This window comes from Tenrec ecaudatus, chromosome 14 (genome assembly GCF_050624435.1).
Source record: "Tenrec ecaudatus isolate mTenEca1 chromosome 14, mTenEca1.hap1, whole genome shotgun sequence".
In the NCBI taxonomy this organism is placed as follows: Eukaryota; Metazoa; Chordata; class Mammalia; order Afrosoricida; family Tenrecidae; genus Tenrec; species Tenrec ecaudatus.
The window spans coordinates 52,297,848-52,324,310 of record NC_134543.1 but is presented as its reverse complement, the minus strand read 5'-3'; the positions used below and the strand labels follow the sequence as shown (position 1 = coordinate 52,324,310).

General features: G+C 36.6%; 1 protein-coding gene across 7 annotated transcripts in view; it reads right to left on the bottom strand.

Annotated features, from left to right (window-relative positions):
- Positions 1–26,463, bottom strand: part of DDHD1 (DDHD domain containing 1) — a 67,423-nt gene that overhangs the window by 14,665 nt on the left and 26,295 nt on the right. For 4 of the 7 annotated variants that reach the window (XM_075530911.1, XM_075530910.1, XM_075530914.1 and 1 more), the window contains 5 exons: positions 21,918–22,046; positions 20,708–20,855; positions 15,101–15,207; positions 8,712–8,818; positions 907–1,169 (listed from right to left, as the gene is read on the bottom strand). In XM_075530911.1, coding sequence (XP_075387026.1) covers positions 907–1,169; positions 8,712–8,818; positions 15,101–15,207; positions 20,708–20,855; positions 21,918–22,046 — 754 coding nt within the window. Of the gene's footprint in view, positions 1–906; positions 1,170–8,711; positions 8,819–15,100; positions 15,208–20,707; positions 20,856–21,917; positions 22,047–24,953; positions 25,056–26,463 lie in introns of all 7 variants that reach the window. The other 3 variants (XM_075530907.1, XM_075530909.1, XM_075530908.1) reach the window with 2 other exon arrangements.

The following is a 26,463-nucleotide window of genomic DNA, read 5'->3' as shown; positions in this document are numbered from 1 at the left end:
TACCTACCTGCTTTGTGGAGGGATCCATCAGTAAAATGCAAGGAACATACAAAAAACATGTACACACATCGTTTTAAAAATGACACCAAGTGGTTAATACCAAACATTATTATTTTTTGACTTATTTCAATCATTACTACCACTGGCCAGCATATGGATGAACCATAATTTATTAACCCTCCCTGCTGATGAACTTGCCAACTATTCTGATATTTTTTCCCATTATAATTTTAAAAATCTATTTACCTTAAGTAACTGGAACTACAGTAAAAAAAAAAAAAGAACAGTTCATTTCCTAAGTCTATTAAAAAAAAGTTTTACTGAATTTTATACATCTAAAATGCTGCTAACGCTTGCCAAACATGCCAGGTTTAACTATAAAATCTATCTATTTACCCTCTTAAACTTAAATAAAACCAAGGCTATTTGAGATGAACATTTTTTACTAAGTTTAAGTGGCTGTTTTTATGTAATGCCAAATATATAAAACTATATGATTTTTATGGTTTTATTAGCTTAAGGTGACCTTCTGTCATTGATAGGACAACAAAGAAAGAGTGTATAATTATAAATAGATATAAGAATACAACAAAGACTGAAAAGAGTACCAGCAAGTCCCCTAAGGATCCAATAATGATCAAATCTATCAAATATATTTTCCAAGAATAACTAAAAAGGTTTAAAAATAATCTTCAGAGTAAAAACAGCTAGAATCTACCTCTAAGAATTAGTAAAAATTACAAAAAAATTATTTTATCTTATAAGAAAATCACATGCAATTAACATGAAAATAAATGAATACTTGTATGGATTAATTAGACATGGTATGTATTGTATTCTGAATAATCTTAAGCTTTTCCCTTAGAAGTCCATGAGAACATTTTTTTAAAGAGCAGGCTATCTTACCTTCGCTTTGTTATGTAGAGCTCATCAAGAAGATGCTGCTTTTCATAGCTCATCCACTGTTCATCAGGCAGCTCTTCTTCCTTCTGCAGCAACTGCTCATAGAGTCTAACTGGATTCCAGCCAGTCATTATGTCATAAGTGATTACACAACCCAACGAATGCGACACTATTGAGACTTTACCCCCTTTTTCTTCAAAGTCTGGATTCCGAGAACAGAAAAGGGAATATAATCGATTCAGCTCTTGCTGGAGGCCTTTAACTAGCTGTTTGGAATAAAAAAAAACACACAACATTTTTACTATATTAGATTTATCATTGGCTACTGCAAATTATTTCTAAATGCAGAAACATTAAGGAAAAAAAAACCCTGACATTCCTGGCAAAATACATGCCTCAATACCTTACAGGAATGAAGTCAGGTCCACATAATCTTAAGGAGCCCTCATGGCACACTGCTTAACAGTGAGGGTGCTGCCGAAATGGTTGGAACCCCAGCCCCTCCAGCAGAGAGATGGTACAGTTTGCTTCCAGTAACATAAGCCTTAGAAACCCTATGGGAGCAATTCGTAGGGTGGCTCTAAATCAGAACTGGCTTGTCCAGTAGTGGGCTTATACTTGTCATTGTAATCCAAATCATTGCTAAAATATAGGCAGATATTTCCCATATAAATCCTTGCCTAGCCCTTAAACCAAGTACATCCACCCCTCGTTTATCTAGAATCTTTTGACTTGACATTTTTCATTTACAATAGAAAAAACCCACACGATTTCACACAGTAATGCAGTGCGTCTAGCAGTAATGAGAGCTGCGGTGAATGCTAGAGTCAATGCTGTCTATGAGGGTATGGTTGTGTGTCAACTTGGCTGAGCTGTGGTTTTCGGTGGTTTGGCAGTTAAACGATGTTGTAATTTGGAAGTTATGTGGTCATCTTCCATTTTCACATAATGCCAATTTTTGCATAACAACTTGGTCTTTGGAATCAAACCATACCTATAAGAGAGGAGTAAAAAACAAACCAACCAAGCTCACAGCCATCAGGTCTTCTCCTGTGGGTTTCCAAGACTGAAACTCTTTATAGGAGTAGAAAGAATCATCTTTCCCCCTCAGAGCACCTGGTGGTTTCAAACTGCTAACTGAGGTTAGCAGCCCAACCTGTAACCACTATGCCACCAGGACTTTCTAAGAGAGAAATGGGTATATACAATTCCATAGATTAATACTGAAAATTCCAGTAGGTTTTCTAAAGTACACTTATAAATTTCCTCTTCAGCGTACCTTACCATATGTAACATTAATTTTTTCTCTTATCTTTTGGTCTTTAAGCCATAGTAAATTTCAGAAAAAGAATGAGTTTAATATTAATAGTTGTGTACACACACTACAACATCAGTGAATCTATATAATACATTAAGATAGAGTACTGTAATGAAAAGCCATTGATATTCCAAAATCTTATACGGGTAATAAAGGTATGAAGAAAAAGCTGTTTCTTACATCTGACAAGCAGGTGTGTGTGTTTTAAAGATTAGAGGTTCTAACAATATAGGAAGTTTCTTAGTCATTTTTCTATACAAACTGTGTGGGGTTTTTGGGAAATTTTGATTTAACAAACTTTACCAAACTGTTCTATTAATGGCAGCAGAGTAAGGTTTGTTACTTAAATCAATATGGAGGCCTGTCTCGAGTTTTAGGTCCGCTTTATCATTTCCTATTACTTTTCAGTCATCCGTTTCCAGTTTGATAACCAATTTCTCATTTTAGTATATAGTGTGCCAGTTCCTAGTTTGACATACAAATTACCAGTTAAATGTTGCTTCAATTTTTAATATTATTATTTCTAAAGATACTAGATTCCAATAAGTTTTACGGAACCTTTTGTTACCTGCTGACAATGAAGGACAATCATTTGAGCCCCTCCTGGTGGACAGGGTGGAGTGCCCCTCCCTTGGTATCCCAGAGCTCTACAATGCCATACGGAGGCCTAAAGCTACTGCACCCATGAATCGTGTCTGGGGAATGTGGTCAGACAATGAAGGAAGGGAAGAACAAGACAGGTTGGTAGCACATGGGAAGATGAAACACTGTCTTTCCTTTAGGCAGAACTTCAGATGATTTGTTTGATGACCATTAAAAAAATTCTTCCCAGGAAAAGCAAAAGAATTCCATGCCTTAAGTGCACTAGTTCATCCACATTTAGTGAGCATGAGAATCACTTGGATGGAGGACTTGTTAAATACATATTGCTAGGCCTCATTGCTTCCCTAGGTAGCGCAATTGGATAATGTACTCAGGTTCAAGTTCACCTGGAGGCATCTTGGGAAAAAGGCCTGGTGGTCTACTTCTGAAAAACCAGTCACTGAAAATCTACTCTAATATACATAGGTTCCCATGAGGAGGAATGGATTTGATGGCAATTGGTAAAAAGGCCTATCTTACAGTTTTTGCTTTAGTAGGTGTGGTCTGGGGTGGGGTCTGAAAATTTCTATTAGGTTCCCAGAAGAAGTTGATGCTTCTGGTCAGGAAACACATTTTAGCAACTATATACTGGCAGATATGATGGTTTGAAGGTAAAGTTCTAGTCAATATAAGGAGTATGCAGTATGGTGTAAAACCACACGAGGAACTGTAAGATAATGCTTTGGATTTGGTTCTAAGACTATAATTCAGCCTTAACATTTTGCAACTTTCCTGATATGCAATCTACATTAGGGGAAGTAGAAGCAAAGCTAATGCCTAAAGTAAACTTTTAAAAATGCACTTTTTAGCAGTTTTGCTTTTCAAAGGCTTTGATTTTAAGATATATACCATGTAAACCTAGAACTACAAAAAGGTAAATGAGAGGGTTTCAAAGAGTTGGTGGGAAATTCTATTATCTTTTAATTTTAATAACATATATTTAAGTACTCTGACAAAAGGCATTCAATGTTTTTTAAAAAAATAAACTCTCAAAATTGAAGAAAAAAAAAGATAATACATCCTTCTGGTGGTATAGTGGTCACACATTGGACTGCTAACTGTAAGGTCAGCAGCTTGAAACCACCAGCCACTCTGTGGGAGAAAGATGGGGCTTGCCTACTCCCATAATCAGTTACAGGTTTAGAAACTCATAGGGACAGTTTTACCCTGTCCTATTGAGTTGGCATCAAGTCAATGTCAGTGAGGGTTTTTTTTTTTTTAGCTTAATCTACTTTACATTAAAATATTTTAACAGGTCTCCGAAGATAATGAAAATTTCATTAGCATAGTAAGCACAAGGGAAACCAACAAAAGGATAAATCCCTAAGACGTAAAAAGTCTATCTGCTGTCAAAATATTTCATTCTAATATAAAATGGAATATTCCGTGGACAATTTCTGAAGGGTTGATGATTTCAGGTGTTTTGATAACTATATGTTATCAAAACTGACCTATTTATTACCATATTAGATATAAATATAATCACATTTTCTCTTATTATTTATAGCTTGTGCATATGGAACATTTATGATTAAGATATTAAGATCCTGAAAGAATTTTAAATAGCTTACTATGATCTCACAATGCTACAAATCATCCACTCAATAGCAAAACATGAATTTCAACTCTATAAAGTGACTAATCAAGGATTCTTCTTTTTCCCCTTTCCTTTTCTGATCCAAATTGTATTCTTTGAGACTCCTTCTGTGACCAAGTTTATTCATTTGGAACATATAAGCCAAGATTAATGATATACCCTGTGATCTTAGTTTTATTAGCTTTATCATATTACCAAGTCAGCTAAGCCTTTTTCATTACAGCATCTTATGATTTTCTAAAATTTAAAAAAATGTTCATAACCCCTGTACCAAAGTTAAATTTTTGAAGAAAATCAACTCAAGGGGAGAAACAGCAGTTTCAAGAGTGAATCCAAACACATAAAATGAAGTTGAGAAATATAATTAGCCCTTTGTCTTTCTCCCTGCTTTTAGAAATTTTAAATGACATAAAATAATTTAGAGAAATTGTCATATACACCAACTAAGTAATTTTCAAATAACAATGACAAGCGGAGACTATGACAGTTGTCTTTATATCTTTCATTAAAAAAGTCAATGAAACTAAAGCTCAGATATCTATGCCTTGCTCTTTTTGAATTTCTCATGTCACTTGATCTAGAGTGCTGTCAGAGCCACGTCCCCATTCATCTGTCAGTCTGTCATATTGTTGTGACCGGTGTGCCCCTGTGACGCTGCACACCATCTATGCGTTTCAGTGGTGTTTCAAATGCCAGCAGGGCAACCCAAGACAGACGAGTATTAAAAGAGTTTCCAGATTAAGAAAGACTGGCAAAAAGGCCCCAGTGATCTACTTCTGAAAATAACAGGCAGAGAAAACTTTCTGAATAGCAGAGGAACACTGTCCAATATGATGTCTGAAGATGAGCTCTTCAGGCTGTGGACACTCAATACGGCTGGGGAAGAGCTCCCTCCTGGAAACAGAAGGGACCTTAGTTACATAGATGAGGCACAGCTTTCAGGACCTTCCTTTCTGCTGTGGCATAACTGAAAACGAGAAGACCCATTTGCAAACACTCATTAATAATACCAAAGTAAAATACGAAGTTTGGAAAAAGGAAAACTAGAAGTTGTCAAAAATGAATTGGAACATTCTAAGACAGATTGGCTTGTTTGACTCATACAATCATATGCCTTTCTTTGCTGGGCATGACAAGATAGAGAGAGAAATGGCATTTTAGCAATCATCAATTTTGCAACAATAAAAATGACCCAAAATAAGTGTATGGTTACAAAAGTAGGTATGGATGCATATATGTGTACATTGGGCATATGGGAGTAAATGAACATGCACGTAACCGTTTAACTGTAGGCTTATGTATTGATGTGCATGCACTTGTGAAATCAAAGCTTCAGAAATAGATATTATATCAACTGAGATGTTTCAACAAATGGATGTAATGCTGGGATTGTGCACTCATGAATGCCAAGACATTCAAAGACAGCTATGTTGCAATAACTGGAAGAGATCTACAGTGGTAGCAATCCAAAGAAAAATGGTCCAAGGGAATGTGGAGATTATTGAACAGTATCAATAGTATTACCCCAAAATTTTGCTACAGACAATTCCAAAACTTGCAACAGTACATCAACAGTAAACTGCCAAAAATTCAAGCCGATTCAGAAACATATGAGGAATGAAGGATATCACTGTTTAAATCAGATGAATGTTAGTGGAAAGTAGAGAGCAGCAGTAAGATATTTACTACATTTCACTGACTATTCAAAGGTATTATTCAACTGTGTGGGCTGTAACAAATTATGGATAATGTTGAAAAGAATGGAAATTCCAGAACATTTCTTGAGCTCATGTAAAACCTGCCCAAGAGGCAGTAGGTTGAACAAAACAAAGGGATAGTGCACTGTTTAAAATCAGGAAATGTAGTCATCAGGGTTGTATCCTTTTGGAACATTTATTCCAATTGTATGTCCAGCAAAGAATTTGAGAAGCTAGACGACTGTGATATGTAGATAGCATGACCTTGCTTGCTGAGAGGGAAGAGGACACACAGCGCTTACTGTTGAAGATCAAAGACTACAGCCTTCAGTATGGATTATACCTCAATATAAAGAAAAAATATTCACAAGGATACCAGTAAGCAACATCAAGATAAAGCTAGAAAAGACTGCAATTGTCAAGGACATCATTTTACTTGGCTCCACGACCAATGTCCATGGAGGAAGCACTTAAGAAATCCAGTCTAAAGATGTCACTCAGAGGATTAAACCCAATCACTTCACTCTGCATGGGAAAGTTGGACAATGAATAAGGAAGAGCAAATAAGAATTCAGGCATTTGAATTATGATGTTGGCAAGGAATTCTGAATCTCCTATGGACTCTAGAAGAGCAAACACATTTGTCTTGGAAGAAGTATGGCTAGAAGAATCTCGTACTTTAGCTGTGTTAGCGGGAAGGACAAATCCCTAGAGAAGGGCATCGTATTTGGCAACGTAGTAAGAGAAGAGAAAGACCCAGGAACGGAACGACTCCGTGACTGCAACAATGAGCGCAAACAACAGTTGTGAGAAGGGCACAGCACCGGGCAGTGTTTTTGTTGTACATAGGGCTGCTATGAGCTGCAATGGACCATAAATAGACATAATCTATCATCCATGTTCCAATCTGTCCTTTAAAGCATTTGTCCCTCAACAGATGACATATGGTTTAGATGCAGATATCATATTTGGCTATCACTTCTCTTTAAGCTCCGTTACTCTAGAACATTTTCTACAGTAATTTTTATCTTGTATGCTATATTTTAAATGAATACAATCCTCTAATTTTACCTGTTTGCGGTTTCTTCATGATCACACTGAAGCTATATGTTTTAAGGCTGAATACTCTGTATGTTATGCTCAGTCCTTCATAGGATTTCACATCTGGAGGTATATAATAATGCCTATTGGTTTTTCACATGACCACCTAGTTGCTCCTTTTTACTAAAACCTGATTGGTGGGGATACCCTTTAAGACCATTTAACAAGTTAATCATTAAAAATATCCCCTAGAATTAGAATCCTTTGAAGATACTTACCTAATTCTGTTTTTTAAATGTAATTTAAAAAATTTAAATTTATTTAAAAAAATTTAATTGTGGCAAAACCCAATTCTCTCTTTGCCATGATGACTATAAAATGATTTTCCCAATCCCAGTTCTCCTTTGACATTCACCAATCATACCTAATCGGTATTGAATTCTACCAAGTTTATATGCCTATCATAAACACCAAATGAGGTTAATTGACCAGTCACTGCTATCGCTTAGCAGATTGTGGGAAGCTGACATCTCTGCACTATTTCAAACCCAGGCTAGTTTGGTGAACTGTGTTGATAATGTATCACCTATTCCCTCAATGTGGCTGGAAAATGCATTGCTATACTTTTCCAACAATATCATATCTTAGCCTCTACATTTAACGTTATATTCCTGATTTCAAGTTGTTCTCTACTTATAGGTTAACAGAGTTCCATGTAGGTTTGCCATTCCTCAACATCCAATGACATTTCACTTTTCCTTCTAATGAGTTTATCGTTCTTAAGCATGGTGAAAAAGATAATAACTTGGTCTGAGATGTCTATGGGACACCTATCTACAGATGCCCAGTAGGCAGCTGAATCTTGAATCTCTCTTTGTACCAGTTTCTTCATCTTTCAAATGAGTACAGTGGCCATGCCCACACATCAGTTCTTACACCAGGCAATAAGCAGCTGTAAGCTATTGAGTTCCTTTTCACTCAGCAATAAAGCAGTGAAACCCATTGGGTAGAGAGACTCTCGCCTAATGAAGAAAGCTTCACCCTTAACTTCGTTAGGATTCTAGTCTATTCATGATGCAGCAGCAGTGCTAACGGGGGCTTTCCAAAGCTCATGGGAAATTCCATCATTTTAAAGTCCCCTTCTACCAGGTGCTTTTTGAAGCTTCCTTGATTAAGTTCATTACGGAAATGAGGTCATAAAAATCAGTCGATTATATGCAAAAAATAAAAACTTGAAGGGAATTTTGTGTGAGGGCAAAAATCATTGATAAAATATAAGATAAATGTACCAGTGATCAACTACAAGAAAGCTGATATTCTTCAAATAGCTATTTTCAAACCCACCTTCTACTTTGTGATTATCCATTCAACTAAGGGTCCTGAGGGCTAGTTTGAAGATCAAATTCACTCTTTAAGTTCACATGCCGGTAATATTTCATTTTCTTTCAGAATTCAGGAGACTTATATGCTATCAAACTCAAAAAACACTCAATCACAAAGGTATCATACTTACTTCATCCCTATAAAGTGGGCTAGTGTAATACATTATGTCCATTGCACTGCTGTTCAACATATCCCTTAAACCTCGTACTTTGTCAGGAGTAATAGAATCAACAGTGTCTACAAATAAAAACAAACAAACAAATTTAAACTTACACAAGATCCTTTACAAGGAATATAAGTTGTTAAAAAAATTACATTCTCTGAATAACCCCTCTTGAGATAAGAAGCCCTTTCCTGTGCTTTTCCCAATTCTTCTGGCGTGGAAGCAGTCTTTCCAGAAGAATGGATTTTCAGTCAGGAGCCTCACTTGTCTGCCAACTTGAGAATTTTCCAGGTGATTCTTATGCATACATGTGAACAGATGACTCATGTGTGCATGTAAGAACCTTGTTAAAATGAAGATTTTTACTCAATATACCCAGGGTGGAAAGTCAAATTCTCAGCAGGGGTTGGAACCAGCATGAACTGTTTGGAAGGCCTGGTTATTATAAGTGACACCTCTTCATTAAAATTGCATTTTCTGTTTGTTGCTAGTATATAAAAGTGTAAGTACTTTCGCATATAGATCTATTTCACAAACTTGATAAACTAGGAATTCAATCTAGTCTATGTAGAAAACCATGCAATTTGCAAATAAAAACAGATCTTTAAAAAATATCTATAATTTCTTTTTATTTTACTACACTGACCAAGATGTCAAGCATTACTGTTAAGTGATAAGAGCAGCTTGTTCTTTTTTATGCTTTCACTACTATTGAGCATGAGGATGCTTGCTGTGTTTGGTAGATATATATTTTTTAAGTGTATATAATATTTTATAAATTGCTCCTTTTTAGTGCAAGTATGGCTACCACAAATAGGATAAATAACAATTCTATCATCTTACACAACTCACACAAACTGCCCTATTTTTTCCCTTTTAAAAATCATTTTTATTGGGGCTCATACAACTCTTATCACAATCCATACATATATCCATGTGTCAAGCACATTTATACATTTGTTGCCATCATCATTCTCAAAACATCTGCTTTCTACTTGAGCCCTTGGTATAAACTCATTTTTTCTCCTCCCTCAAAAACCCTTGATAATTGATAAATTATTATTTTTATTTTGTCATATCTTACATTGTCTGACATCTCCCTTTACCCACTTTTCTGTTGTCCGGCCTACAGGGAAGGGGTTATATGTAGATCCTTCTAATCAGTTCTCCCTTTCTACACATCCCTCCCTTCCCCTCCTGGTATCACTACTCTCATTATTGGTCTTGAGGGGTTTATCGGTCCTGGATTCCCTGTGTTTCCAGTTCTTACCTTTACTAATATACATCCTCTGGTCTAGCCAGATTTGTAAGGAAGAATTGGGATCATGATAGTTGGGGCAGGAAGCATTAAAAGAACTAGAGGAAAGTTGTATATTTCATCATTGCTACACTGCACCCTGACTGGCTCATCTCCCTGCGACCTTTCTGTAAGGGGATGTCCAGTTGTCTACAGATGGGCTTTGGGTCTCCACTCTGTATTCCCCTCATTCATAATTATTTGATTTTTTGTTCTTTGATACCTGATCCCATCGACTCCTCATGAACGCACAGGCTGGTGTGCTTCTTTCATGTGTGCTTTGCTGCTTCTGAGCTAGATGGCTGCTTGTTTACAAGCTTTTAAGACCCCAGACACTTTATCTTTTGATAGCTGGGCACCATCAGTTTTCTTCACATTTGCTTATGCACAGTTTTGTCTTCAGTGATTGTGTTGGGTAGATGAGCATCATGGAATGCCCAAACTGCCCTTTTAAAGCCAAATATTAGCAATCATCCCCTAACTGCTTACAACTTTTGCTTTGTTCTCCTGCTTCTATAGTCTTGTCTGGTCCTAAATGTCATAAACATAAAATCCTCACAAAGTCTGTGGGGTCTATAGTGACAACCCATTTTTATTTACTGACATTGGTCATTGCTGCTCCGCCCCCCCCGAACAATCTAAATATTCATCAATTTTATTGATACATTCAAAGAACTGACTTTTGGTTTCATTTATTTTTCTACTGTTTATAATTTAAATGGATTTTTGCTCTTTGTAATTTTCTTCCTTCTGCTTGCTTTGTGCTTATTTTTTTCATAAGTTTTTTTCCCCAGTTTGTTCAGGTTGATGCTTAACTTGAAGCTTATTTAAAAAAAAGCAGGTGCTTTACTCAATTGATGTATGTATGGATTGTGATAAGAGTTGTTGAACCCCAATAAAAAGATTTATTAATTAAAAAAAGCATTTAATACTATATACTTATCCCTTTGTACAATGACTTTATCTGCATCCCACAAATTTTAGATGTTCTTTCATTTTTCACTCTGCTAAAAATATTTTCAAATGGAAAAATTCTATAGTTATGAATTATAAGGGAAATATTCTTTAAATACCAATTAAAACTCCATGGTTATATTGAGTGAGACTACAGTGATGTATTTATCAATTTCTCCTTTCAGGTCTATCAGTTTTGTGTCAGGTGAGGCTCAACTATAAGGATCACATAAATTTGTGATTTTTGTTGACCAGATCCATATATATTTCTTTTTAGTCCTGGTAAAATTCTTGGCTCTCAAGTCTACTGGCCAGTTTTGATTCCTTTTCCTTCATAATAATTAGAGTGTGTTCAATTTCTTTAAATATATTAATATATACACCCGTATCTGATAACTCAAGATGTGTGGTCTTTTCAGGTGAAGTTATGTAGTTTGTACTCTCTAAGCACACAGTGATTTGTTTTCTTATGTATTCAATAATTTAAGAATATGAATCTATGTTCTTTGGAATGTCATTGATAACTGGGGAGACCTGAGTTTAAGATGTGTTCTTAAAGCTCTGTGCTTCCATTAGGGTTCTGAGGATGCAGTCACCTGAGGTCGTTTTAAAGTATTTGGCTTTGTCCTCTACTACATGCACGAGGCAGAGTCTGTAAATCGAAGTAAAGATTATGGATCCACATTCAAGGAAATCGAAGCCTGTCATAAGGAATTCTCAGATATTTTTCTGTTCTTGTCCACTCCCCTTCTTCCATGTCCCTAAGATCCGAGGCCAAATGAAGCATAGATTTTTACTGTCATCTACTCTGGGATAGATTTTCTAATTAGTAGGCCTACTGATCTGAATTCTGATCATGCCTAGGCCACAGGATTTGTCTTTTGTACCTTACACTTGTGGTATATTAAATCCAGATCCTTAAGAAGTAAAAACAAACAAACTCCAAAAGTGGGCTTACTTAATTCGCTGAAAGGAATTCCATTACTTTCCCACAATTTAAATCTTAAGTGGACAGAAAGAATATATATAGTTTATTCAGTATTTTCAGAAAAGGTGATGTATAAAAGGTGTCTCTAAACATCTGGTCTAATGCATTTTTTCTTTTTTCTTCTAAAACAACAAATTACTGTCATTCATGTGTATATAATTTTCCACTTAAAATCACTTTATTGGGAGCTCATACAATTGTTATCACAATCTATACATACATCCACTGTGTCAAGCATATTTGTACATTTGTTGCCATCATCATTTTCAAAACATTTTCTACTTGAGCCCTTGATATCAGCTCATTTCCCCCCCTCTCTCCCTGCTTCCCCTCCCTCATGAACCCTTGATAATTTATAAACCATCATTATTTTGCCATATCTTACACTGTCTGATGTCTCCCTTCACCCACTTTTCTGTTGTCCATCCCCCAGGGAGGAGGTTACATATGTATATCCTTGTAATCGGTTCCCTCTTTCTACCCCACCTTCCCTCCATCCTCCAGATATCGCCACTGTCACCAATGGTCCTGAAGGGATCATCCATCCTGGATTCCCTGTTTCCAGTTCCTATCTGTACCAATGTATATCCTCTGGTCTAGTAGAATCGGGATCATGATAGTTGGGGGAGGAAGCATTTAAGAACTAGAGGAAAGTTGTATGTTTCATTGTTGCTACATTGCACCCTGACTGGCTTGTCTTCTTCCTGTGACCCTTCAGTAAAGGGGTGTTCCAGTTGCATACAGATGGGCTTTGAGTGTCCACTCTGCACTCACTCTCATTTACAATGATATGATTTTTTTTTGTTCTTTGAAGCCTGATACCTGATACCTTCAACACCTTGTGGTCACACAGGCTGGTGTGCTTCTTCCATGTGGGCTTTGTTGCTTCTGAGCTAGATGGCTGCTTGTTTACCCGTAAGCCTTTAAGACCCCAGACACTATAACTTTTGATAGCCAGGTACCATCAGCTTTCTTCACCACATTTGTTATGCACACACTTGTCTTCAGTGATCACGTCGGGAAGGTGTGCATCGTGGAATGCCAATTTAATAGAACAAAGTGTTCTTGCTAATGTATTTTTCTTAGGCAAAATTCTGATTGTCTAAGTCACCTAAAGAGGGCACCAACGTTCACTGAAGCACTATTCACAATAACTCAAAGACAAAAACAATGTAAATGTCTATCATCAGATATATGGATCGACAAAATGTGGTATAGACAAAAAAATGGAATATTAATCAGACACAGAGAGAAATGAAGTCCTGATATATCTCACCCACATAGATAAACTTTGAAAACATGCTGAGGAAAATACATCAAGTCACAAAAGGACAAAGGCTGTAGGATTTCACTTCATAACCCTGGGGGGGTATAGTGGGGGAGGGAGGGGATAAAGGGGACCTGATGTCAAGGAGTTCAAGAAGAAAGTAAATGTTTTGAAACTGATTGTGGTAACTATTGAACAATACTGCTTGATGTGATTGAACTATGGAATATTATGATATCTGTAAGAGTTACCAATAAAAGGATTATATATGTATATATTATATATTAGCAACCTAAGATTAGTAGTGGTTACCAGGGATGGTTTTTACCATATTAACATTGAGTTTATGGTAGGATAATTAGGAAAAAGGCAGTGCCAGGTGCTATACAACAAGAGAGATGTAATCAATGGCACTGAATCATCCATGAAGAAACTGTTGAATTAGTGAATATTTTGCTACATATATTTTCACTACAATAAAAGGAAAACCTAAATGGAACTTATACACAAGCCAAGAGTGTCAGCTAAAATAATTTTGGTTTAAAAATAATTTTGTCTACTTCAGGGTTAGCAGCAACAGTTCATAAGTAAAGTTCTGGGATAATTAAAACACTATCCCAAATGAGGAGCTGATCCCAAGGGCTCGAGTAGAAACAAAATGTTTTGAGAATGATGATGGCAACAAATGTACAAATGTGCTTGACACAGTGGATGTAGGTATGGATTGTGATAGGAGTTGTGTGAGCCCCCCATAAAATGATTTAAAAAGAAAAGAACAGATGAAAAAAAAAAAGTAACCACTCAAAAACCACGACCCCTTGGGCTTTTCTCACCCACCCAGGTAAGTTTCTGGGACTCCTCAACAATAGGAGCAGAAGGAAAGACATAGCATTTAATAAAACCCTCAGGTTTCTAAGGTTCTGTCAGATTTAAACAACTGAAACAGAATCACAGACTTGGAAGGATTAGTGGAAATCACTCAGTGATGGGCCCAGGTATCTAACGATCTAGATTTGGCCGGCTATTCTTAGTTGAGCTGTATTCACTTTTTATTCAATTTCAGTTCCTCACCAGTAAATGGAGAAAGTGGAGCATCTGATATATTTGTGAGAAGATTGAGAAAAATCTATGTAAATGCACAGCAGAGTGCTGGGCACGCAGGAAAGGTACTACAAATGAGGTGCTACAGCTGCTAATCTGTCAGAACGCCCCCATGTTCCAGATTATGTAAATAATTAAGCTACGTAGTCTGTTTTAATATTCAGAGGACACATCTTTCTACAAATAAATATGTATATTTTGACTAACATCATCACTTCAAGGAATTAAACAAAATGATTTTAAATATGTACAATTTCTCTACGTTAGATTATGATTCATCAGTATGGGGAAATGAAGAGCCAGTTAAGAAACAAACAACAAAACCCCTGAGATTTAACCTACCAGACATAGGGAGGTACACTTTTAGGAAGAAAATGTAAATTTATATGGAATTAATGACAAATTTTTATATGGAATTAATGTAGTTTTTTGTGTACAGTATTGACAAGCCACCTTTCTGCTAAATGATATAGAAAACATTTTGGTCCCTTCCTCTAACTTCCTCACTCCCTCCCCCCCCAAAATCCATACAAGGCATGCATGATAACAGTGTAATCTCTGAAATGTGGATGGTAGTCGACAGTGACTGTAGACAAAATTATTTTTAAGCCAATGATTCACTTTCATTTTCTTAAATAATTTAGAATGAGTGAATATATCTCAACAACTGAATTAGACATTTTTTCGCAATGAGTAAATGTTTTCTAAAAATTTCTATATTAACTTAGTAAAAATTTGTCAAAATGTACCTCCATCAAGAGTAAGTTTTGATCGCCATTCAACAGGTAGAAATTCAACATGTGTTGCATGATTGAAAAAATGCTTTTCTTCTATTTTTCTGGCAGCCTCTCTCATCCTAAAAAAGACCCCCAAAAACCAACAAAACATTTTCAGAGTAATTTAGAATATCAATGTATAGAGTACAAAATGTCTATAATCACAAAATTTCCATTTGCTTACAACATTCTTCCTTGTCCAATTATATTTCAATTACTGCTACACAAAACAACATAAGTTTGCAACTCATAATTTGCAACATTGGAATACATTCATTTCTATGTTATTTTCCTAAACTTGCCATAAAAGGAATTTCAAGCTTTCACATGATGTGTTCTCCTCAGTTTAGTAGTGGCTGACGAAGAGAAAGCAGTGACAGAGATGTATTTGTAAAATGTGAGTGTACCACAATAGGTAAAATTACAGGTCAGGGTCCCACTAGAAACCCAGGCTCCCTCCTAGGACACAGCAGCAGTGTGCATGTTGCACAGTAACCAAATCTCCGGTCGGCAGAGCCAGGGACAGTGGTGCCGAGCTCAGTGCCAGTGGCAAAGTACACCATCCCTGTTCCCTGCTCCCCAGCCACGGTGAGAATCCAATCTCTGGGCTTCAATGCCACTGTGAGTCTCTCATTCCTAGGCTCAGACTTATAATTTTTCCTGTTCTGGTACAACACATTTTACAAAATTGTGTTTATTCTGATTTCATTGTATTGGCCCTGACTGAACTGGTACACACCGATTTAACTGACAACCCAATCACAAGACATAGAATAGTTCCATCATCAACACCTACCCCCTTCCATCCAACCAAAACTTGTTCATACTCTCTCCTTATAGTAATAGCTCCCTCTATAATGGTTTAAAGCAAAATCTAGGCAGCATATCATTTCATGTGTACATATTTTAGGACAGGCAGGCCTGTGTTACTTAACTACTGTTAAGTATCAGGCAACATATACACCTCTAGTTCCAGAAGTCTGTTTTTTTTTTTTTTAAGAATAGTAACTTACTATTTCCTGTTAATGGCCTTGTTAGCACAGTGGGTCATGCGTTGGGCTGTAGTTCAAATCCATCAAGGGAGAAAAACAAGGCTTTCTGCCCTCATAAAGATTTTCAGATTTGGAAACCCGAGAGGGCAATTCTACTCTGTCCAACAGAATCACTGAGTCAGAATTGACCCAATGGCAGTGCTAGAGTCGAAGCAGCTTAATGATTTTTAAATCATGTTATCAGGGGCTCATCCAACTCTTATCACAGTCCACACATACATCAATTGTGTCAAGCACATTTGTACATTCATTGCCCTCATCATTCTCAACATTTACTCTCCACTTAAGCACCTGGCATCAAGTCCTCATTTTCCCCCCTCCCTCCAGCTCTCCCCTCTCTCCTGAACCCTTGATAATTTAGAAATTATTTTGTCATATCTTACACTGTCCGACATCCCACCCACTTTTCTGCTGTCCGTCCCCAGGGAGGAGGTCACATGTAGATCATTGTAATCGGTTCCCCCTTTCCAACCCTCCATCCCTCTACCCTCCCAGTATCGCCACTTACACCCCTGGTCCTGGAGGTATCATCCGCCCTGGATTCCCTGTGCCTCCAGCTCCTATCTGCACCAGTGTACATCCTCTGGTCTAGCCAGATTTGCAAGGTAAAATTGGGATCATGATAGTAGGGGGAGGGGTGCGGGGGGGGCGGAGAGGGGGAAGGAGGCATTTAGGAACTAGAGGAAAGTTGTATTTATCATTGTTGCTACATAGCACCCTGACTGGCTCATCTCCTCTCTGAGACCCTTCTGTAAGGGCTTAATGATTTTAAAGACCAAATCTAGACTTTTGTAGCACTGGGCTACAGGCTGGAGAAGATGGATCTTAGTGTTGTACATCATTCCAGTTAACGTCTCAACTTAGTAAAAATCTTTGTAAGGATATAGTATATAGAGACCTCCCTCATTGCTTTTCACAACTTCATAATACTCATTCATAGTACTTGTTTCTTTTACATTATTCCATCAGTGGAATTAATGATGTTACACTAAAGTGAAACAAAATCCATTACTATAGATCTGTTGAGGACATACATCATTACATCTGTGGTGAAGGGAAAATTTCAGCTTATATATGACTCTTCTATCCATGTCTTTGTGACTGCTATCAAAAGATTGGGTATGATCATGCTCATAGGATGTATGACTGGTTGGTTTTGCCACGCTCATCGAGGAAGAAGAGCCCCCAGCAGTGTATGTGTGAGATCACTGCCTAAAGTGGTAGAGGCAACAGAGGCTGCACCATGCTGAAACCATGAGGTAGAGCTGAGATTGGCCATGGGCTGGTATGGAGTTGGATTCTCCTCCCTCCTGAAGCCAGAGAAGTCAGGCATGGCCCCATGCCATTTCCTCAGTATCAAGGGCTATAGAAATATACTTACAGTGGAAAAATGGATAAAGGAACTGTGGTGCACACACACAATGGAATACTATGCATACATAAAATAAGTGATGGAAGCATGAAACACCACATGACATGGAAGGACCTGGAAATTATTATGCTGTGTGAAGTTAGGTCAATCAAAAAGGACAAGTATTGTACTATGAGTCCACTACTATAAGAAACACCAATTAAACAAATCTTGTGAACCAATTCCTGAATAAAAGGAGAGAAGGCTACCTACCGGTCATACATCACCTACCTCCCTTTTGAGCACTATACAAGAGCTGACATGAAGGAGGAGACCCTTCAAGAGGGGTGGAATTGGGAGATAACCATCAACTTGAGGCGATACAACACTGAAGCAAGGCTGGGGAAAATCAATGGTCTCCCCACAGGAATGGAAGCAGCTTTACAGAAGTTCAGGTGAAGACCAGGAGAGGAGACCATCTACACAGTGGAAGAGATGCTGATCGTTTTGCTGGTGAGTATGGTAGGTGAATGTGGAAACTAACCACAGAGCGGGCAGGGATGCTAAATAATGAACTACGGGACAATAGGCCAGATTTAAAAATTGTGGGTAGACGCTACAAATACATTTCTATTCAACCATCGGTGAAGCATGCCATGGGCTAAGCACCATGATAATCATGGAAGCTGACCTTGTAGGCAGCATGGCATAATGCAGGGGTTTCACCAGAAGGAATTAATACAGAGGCCTCTCTGAATGAATTGAGCCCTGCCTCGAAGCTGCCTGCATCCTTGGACTGAGAACTTGGGTACCTGGATAGGAGAGGAAGAAGAGAGTAGCCACCCTAAGAATGCGGAAGTAGTGGTCATTGGACCTTGGGAGGGATCCCCAGCTTGGAGGGTTGTCTAATGGAAAGGGGCCCAGGATCACCATATATGTAGTACCTCAATGGCCACCTTGCCATGACCCGACAGGTTCTGATTTGTTGAGCAGGGATCTGCACTTGGAAGAACTGATCCAGGAAGGTTCCCCCTGGCAAGAATCCCCAGACTTGGGTGAATGAGAGATAAATCTGCATAGGACAAAAACTTGTGGGTTACAGCTCAAGGGCGGAACTGTGTTTGGAGTGCTGGATCCTTGGGAAAATTGATGACGATAATAGTGCAATCAACTTATACCCCAGGGAGGTAACTAACAATGCACTTATTTGTTTATATGGGGTTTAGCTTTCCTGCTTGTAGTTTGGGGTTTTTCTTTCCTTTCTGGGTGTGTGTGGTTTGTTTGTTTGTTTGCTGGTTGACTAATGTCTGCTATTGAGGCAGTTCGTCATATAGGGTTATGATTTTGTCAGATTACAACTGCCAAAGTAAACGCGAGACATGGAAATCCCATGGACCAGCAGATGGACTCTTGGCTCCTACTTAATTCTAGCCCCAATTCATGTAGTTCTGATAATATGGCCCTGCTCTATATTTTCCTTTATGAAATGATCACTGAAGACAAGGATGCTACAACAAAGTGTGGAAAGAAAGCAGATGGTGATCTGTTATCAACTGGAATAGTGTCTGGGTCTTAAAGGCTTGTATTCAAACCAGCAGCCATCTAAGCAAGGAATCAACTAAATCTACACACAAGCAGCACACCATATTATGCGATCCAGATGATAATTACAACATTTGAATATGTTGGATAGAAAAGTATCAGAGCTAAAATTATGAACACCCAATTTGTAGAAAGCTATGGAGGACAGTATGAGCCCCAAAGCCCTCTGCAGAGTATCTAGTCAGACTGAGCTGCACAGGCAGATCTGCTCTAGCCATAGCCAAGACTCTCCAACAGCCTTAGTAGCAGGCAGAGACCACTGGAATCTTGACTATGTTGGATCAAACTCAACACTTGGCCAGTTGACCTCCCTATAGAACCGACCTGAATTTGTTCTAGGTGCCAATATCTCTTACTAGTTCCTTAACAGAAATGTCTTCCTTGGCTTTTTGATTATTGTTGGGGATCTTTTCCTTCTGACCCGATATTCGTATTTCTGTCTTTTTACTATTATTTTATTCTTGTAATCTTTGTCTGAGTTTGTTTTTACTGTTTTCTGTTGGGCACCCCAGTTGTGAAACACAGGAGTGGATGCACAATGATAATAACTGCTCCTGGACCGGGGCCAGAGTCCGTCTGCTGGTCCACACACAAGGGTTCATAGGAGATTCAGGGGTGGGTTTGGCTGATAGGGGGTTTGGGGAGTAAATAATGAGTGCGGGAGTGGAGAGGGAGCACCAGAACTGATTGTGATTACACAACACATTTTAAAGGAGATTCAACCATTGGGGGGAAGAGGGCAGGAAATGCTCTAAAATTGATGTGGGGATTATTGTACAATTCTCCTTGATATGATTGAACTGCATAATATATACATTATGTGCCAATATAACTGTTGGGAAAAAAGGAAATACATTTATTTGACATCTCAGAGCTAGATACACAAACCTGCAACTGGTTTGTTCTCATCACATCATAAACCTGTAACTGATCAGAATTTTCTTTACATTGGCTGCAAGAGCCCTAAAGACATTTGTGGAAATCTTACTATCCTAATATTTCCTTTTAGAAGAACCAATTCCATTTTATACAATCACACAAAACAATAAACCTTAGTGGTTTTAGAATAATAATGAGTATAATACATCAACGAGGTCAATAACCTTTCTGACGTGTTGTCAAACTATTCATTGTTCAATTTCTTGTGGTACAATTAATTGAACAGGTTAAGCCGCTAAGTGGCAATTTAAATAATTTTTAGCTTTTTCAAAGTTATGTAACTTTGTACTTTTCACAGTTTCTGTAGTTTAGAGAATAAAATATGAACTTAAAACTATTTTTTCCTGTTTTCAGCTTTAGTTTAATATAAATTAATTTAACACACTAGGTTTAAAAATTATTTCTTAATCCCCTTTCTAACTATGGGGGTGTGGGAAAACCAAACAAACAACAAAAATCTTCATAGAATTACTGTAAAAACTTGATCCCGAAACTTGATTTGTAACTTAGGATCTATAAAGTGCCTGGCTTTAGAGAAACATGGTAGAACGAGTAAACTCTGTTACTGTCTGCTATATTCTGGACAAAAGTTTGGATTTTAGACCAGATATAGAATGTATTCATCAAAGAACTCACATGGCTGTATTTTTGATAATTCTTCCTTGGTCCATTTTCTGCCCAATGCCATGCACAACAAATACAATATGGGAAGTCTGTGATGGCTTGTCTTCTAAGGTAGCTTCTTCTACATAACCTCTATGAAGTCTGGTCCCACTACTTGATGCTGTAGAAAAATTATGGTTCTATGTTTACTATTTTACTTTTAGAAATATTAGCATTTCCACAATATGTTGAAAGGAAAAAGTAAAAGGAATATGAAGAAAAACTTTCACTGAGTAGGAAAGGGGAATGAACTTTGTAAAATAATGCTTATTGGTTGGCTCTGATATAAAATGCTGAACTGGACAATACAACAAAGCCAGAACTCAGAGAAAAAAGACATGGAAGGATTAACTGAATACAAAAAACCCCAAAACTCTACATAAAATACTATGAACCAACGATTTAAAAAAATGAATGGCAAACTGGGACTTTTTTTGTGTGTAAAATATGCTTGCAATTAAGCTAATCAATTACATATTCAAAGAGAGCTTATTAATAAAATAGTTAAAATATAACCTTTTAATTAGCAAAGTGGGCTAGAGGTATGAGCATATCATTCACGAGACAGAAAAATACAACACATTAATAAACATATAAGATATCCAAGCACATTTATTATCAAAGGAATTAAAAATTGAACAGTAAAGAATTTCATCAGATATAATAAAAATGAAAAAAAAAAGATAATGTTTCCGTATCTTCAGGTGTCATCCTGTCTTTTCTCCAAAATGTTTTACAGAGTTATCTATTCTAAATGCTTACATTTCCTTACCCTCTATATAACCTTCTACCCAATCCTACCTATCTGGTTTTTACTGTATTAATCCATTTTAAGTCACCAATGATCTCTAAATCTGTTGGGAAATTTTCAGTCTCTCATTCTTGACACTATGCATCATTTGCCATGTTTTAGTTTTACATCATTGCTTCAATTTGACCACTTTCCTGCTTTTAGAAATATATAAGATATTTCTTAATAATGTCAGATCATTCTGAGTACATCTTATTCATTGATGAATACATATCAACTCTATCACCTTAATAGAAAAGTTTTATTTAACAGGATAGTAACTGCAAGTAACTTTAATATACTAAATATATCGAAAAATAGAATTTATAGTCTTATTTTGGAAGTTTAACAGTCAAATCCCTAAGTTTTTGACAAATTATAATATATAATTACCTTTAGAAAACCCCAGCTTTTGAGTAACAGTTCTTGCAATTTTAGATGTTGTTGCATCACTATACAGATATACTTCATCAACACTGTGCCAGTCTACATGGTTTCGACTCAATTTGAAACTATGAATAGCTGTTAAAAAAAGGAAAAACTAATTTCAAGGTTTCCAAGACAAACTTCATTTGTGTGGAAAATTGTGACACATACATTCTATAGTCAATATGTTAAATCCAAGTTAGATATTTAACACAGTTCAGTAGAGAACTATTTTATTGTAATACATATTTTGTGGAACAAGTGATACTTTATTTTATAAATTATACCTACTACAGAGAATGATAACATGTTATCACATAACATGTTAAAAAAATATCAAGTTGATTCCAACTCAAAGTGACCTTTACAAGATCAGAAAACCTCATCGTTCTCCATGGAGCAGCTGATGGGTTTGAACTGCTGACCTTGTAAGCAGCAGTCTGATGTGTGTAATAATGCTTGTGGAAGCAATGGACAGAGAAAACTGCTACTCACCAGCAAATCATTGGATTGTTTTTATATTCTGAACTCTTGATTCTTTCCTCTAAAGCTCTGCTATGCATAAGTAAGAAAAAGTCACAGGCTCATCTTAGAAAACTAGGTACCTTCAAACCACTGCTTTATTTCCTTAAAAAACCTATTAAGTCAATTACTACCCTTCTCCTATTTTATATATAAGAAGATATAGCCGGGCGTGGTGGCGCGCGCCTGTAGTCCCAGCTACTCGGGAGGCTGAGGCTGGAGGATCGCTTGAGTCCAGGAGTTCTGGGCTGCAGTGCGCTATGCCGATCGGGTGTCCGCACTAAGTTCGGCATCAATATGGTGACCTCCCGGGAGCGGGGGGCCACCAGGTTGCCTAAGGAGGGGTGAACCGGCCCAGGTCGGAAGATATAAAGAAAATGATCTTTTAATTAAAAAAATAAAAAAGAATGTGAGTGCATGTCTACGTGCATGTAGAGAATAAAGCTGGAAAGGACACAGCTTCCCTCAACTGTTAACTGTGTTGCTACATGAGAGGATTTGATTGGAGAAGCGGATTTGATGGGGGGAGGGGGGAGATGGATATTTTAATATTTTAAAGCAAGCATATTATTCTGTATAGCAAGTCTTTAAAAAATAAATCAATGCACAAGCCCTGTTTAAACACACACACAGAGCCTTTTCACAAAGCTAGTTGCTGGCAGAGCTCTGTCCTCTAGTCAGTGGGGTCACTAGGGGTTATGAACCATACCTGGCAATACTGTCAGAGGAGGTGACATCAAAATGACTGTCCATAAAACTTCTTACGCAACATTTCAGTAGAAATTTATTATTTTTATAAAAATAACTGTGTAGTTTAATCTAATGGACTCTGCTTAGCACTGTCTCTATTAACCTAATTACAATGGTGTTTCAAATCACTTGGTTTTGTCTGTGTGCACTGTGAGCACTGTAAGGGTGGTGTTTTTGTTGCAGCTGGTGTTTTAGCCACCATGTTATGGCAATTTGTGAACCTATCTCAGTAACTTTTTTGATCATGTGAAAGGAGCCCTGGTGACATAGTGGATTACACTTTGGGCTGCTAACCTCGAGGTCAGTAGTTTGAACCCATCAGCTGATCTGTGAGAGAAAGATAAGGCTTTCTCTCATCTTGTAAAGATTTACAGCCTCAGAAACCCAGTGGCAGTTCTACTCTGCCTTCCGGGCTCACTGTGAATCAGAAAGGAGCCTGGTGACGTAGTGAGTTACACATTGGACAGGTAAGCAAGGCCAGTATTTCGAAACAACCAGTCACTCCCAGTAGAAAGATGAGGCTTTTCACTTCAGAAAAAAGTTACAGTACTGGAAACCCAGAGGGGCAGTTATACTCTGTTCTACAGGGTTGCTATGAGTTGAAATTAGAATGGATTCAATGGCAATGAGTTTGGTTTTGTAAAGGAGAAAAATGAAAAACTGGTTTTTATTCAGTTACTAAATTAATGTAACTAATGTTATATTTCGACGTGGAACAAATGATTTTACAAAATAATTTTGTTAGTATTCACATAAACCTAAGAAATATTTAAGCAATTTATAACTTTATTATATGTTAATCTATCATCAGAGTTGACAATAACATTACTATGGATTCTGTATGGTCTGATATGGGAGGAGGTCTATGGAGGGGGTGACACCACTGAACCACCACATGGGGTGACAGCAAATCCTAGTGACATCATTGACCACAGTCTAACGTCTCTGATATGAAGAGTAAACTTTCCTTCAGAAAATTAAAAATGGGTTAAAATAAACTTAACATAAATACTTAAAAGGATATGGCTCTAGAGACCCAAAATATGCAGATAATTGAACACTTAATGGGGCAATGTACTACTTAGCTATATAACAAATACAATTTAGGTAACAATTATAAAATATAAATGCATATTTTACTTACCTGTCAGGGTACATTATAAACACCGAACATAAGGTCAATAATATAACAAACACTAATAATAGTTTTAGTTTCATAAAACAATGCACAAACTCAGCTTTATAAAAACAAATGAACTTTTCACAGATTTTGAAATATTTTGCATGTTTAAAATTATTTTCTTTTTCTAATTCCATGTCTGATCCAAGATAGTGTTTTTATCTTATATCAATGTTTAGCCATATTTTGGTTAAAAGAGTTTTGAATAAAATATATTTATAATTGTTGCCGAAATATCTTTAGTTTGTACTGAAATGACAAGAATTAAGATAGAGAATAGACAACCCTTAAATCATCCACTACAATCTATATGCTTTAAGGTACAATGTCTTAACACTGGTGGGCACGTCATCATTGGACTGACGTTTACTAGTGCTAATAAGTAATAATAAGAGTTAAGCAATACTAAGTAAACAGCATAATGAGTACACTTAAAAACGAGCAGTTTCTATGGCTTTAAAGAGTCTTTCAATACATCTGACAACAAAGTAACTGAATGCTGGCAGCTAGGATTATAACTACATGGACAACTACAACTACAATTACTGTACCTTGGGAACGCTTTCTTTTAAGCCCTGTCGCATCTGCACTCTCCTTATCGACTCTCCATTTGAACAGAGCAGGGAGGGAGAAAGGAGGGAGGTGGTAGACAACTAAGAGAGTAAAACACTGAGCTTCAAAGTAAATTTTATATGAGGTTTGCCATTTTTCCCTTTTGTGGCAGTATTTACTAAAATAATGAGTTATATTTGATTAACATTATTCAAAATGCTTTATATAATTTCTAATAAAAAACCAGTAGACAGAACATTAGTAATGTTTATCAAATATATGCTCAACTTTTACTAAAAGAAAAAAAAGCAAATGATACCTGAATTTATCAGTTAAAAGATAACCATGTGATGATTACATTTAATGTTTTTGAACAGAGAAAAACGCAAACATTACAGTGTTGAGAGTTTACGGATAAACCATGTCTTTACAATAATCAGGATTTTTGACGACAACATAGTTAACACCTGACGTACCAATCAAGAACACAATAAACAAGAGTTTAAACAGCCAGTACAGCTTTCATGAGACCAACAGCACAGTAGATGCTTTTTATAACTGCAGTACAATGGAGCTTTTTCCACAGAAAGAAATTTTACTTTAACAATTGTTCAAGTTGTTAAAAAACAAAATAACTCTTTACAAATGAAATTTCAACTAAAACTCCCAAATTGGAAGCTCTACTATTAACTATAGATTTCTTAATGATAAAATAATGGAAAAAAGGTCATTAGTTAAAATGTACGCTTTGTCATCTTTTAAGCAGAAAATAGATAACATAAAGCCAGGCATATACTTGTTATTTGGCAAATCGGTAGATAACCTTAAAGTCAACATTGTACCTGTCAAATTTTGCTAGAAATTTGCAAGAAACTTCCTTACAATTTTTAAGAGCTATTTTAAAAATGTACTTGAAGTTGAGCCTTATAATTCAATTTCCTAATGTACCATAAAAGTTTTCTAATTTAGTTAAAATTCATTCAGATAAATTTCATTTTCATTCTCACCCCCTTCCATATGAATGTGACATTCAAAAGTTAAATACTGCTCAATATGAAAAGAGCTCTCTCATATAAACAACATAAGATTTAAAAAAATCTTCTGCATATTCAGATGAATTATATGCAAAGATTTATATTATAATGGGAATTGAAAATGCTTACAATATACTTTAAAATGACTACATCTATATCATTAAGCAGCTATAAGATTATATAACTAAAAGCTGAGTTTTTACATCAGGATTATAAAAATATTCCTATGCCATAGAAAGGTGGGAAATAACTGAAGTAATTTTCTTCACTGAAAATGTTTCTTCTTTCATGTGCCTTCTGGTTAGTTACTGAGAATTAAATGTACCACTTAAATTAGGACACATATTTAAACAACAAAAAAAATAATGAGGAAAAAGCTGCTAACGTATCAAAGTAGATCAAATTGGCATCAACTTGAGATTTTACTATGCAAAAGATCAAAAATTCAATTTTTGTATATTTAGTACTTAAACTA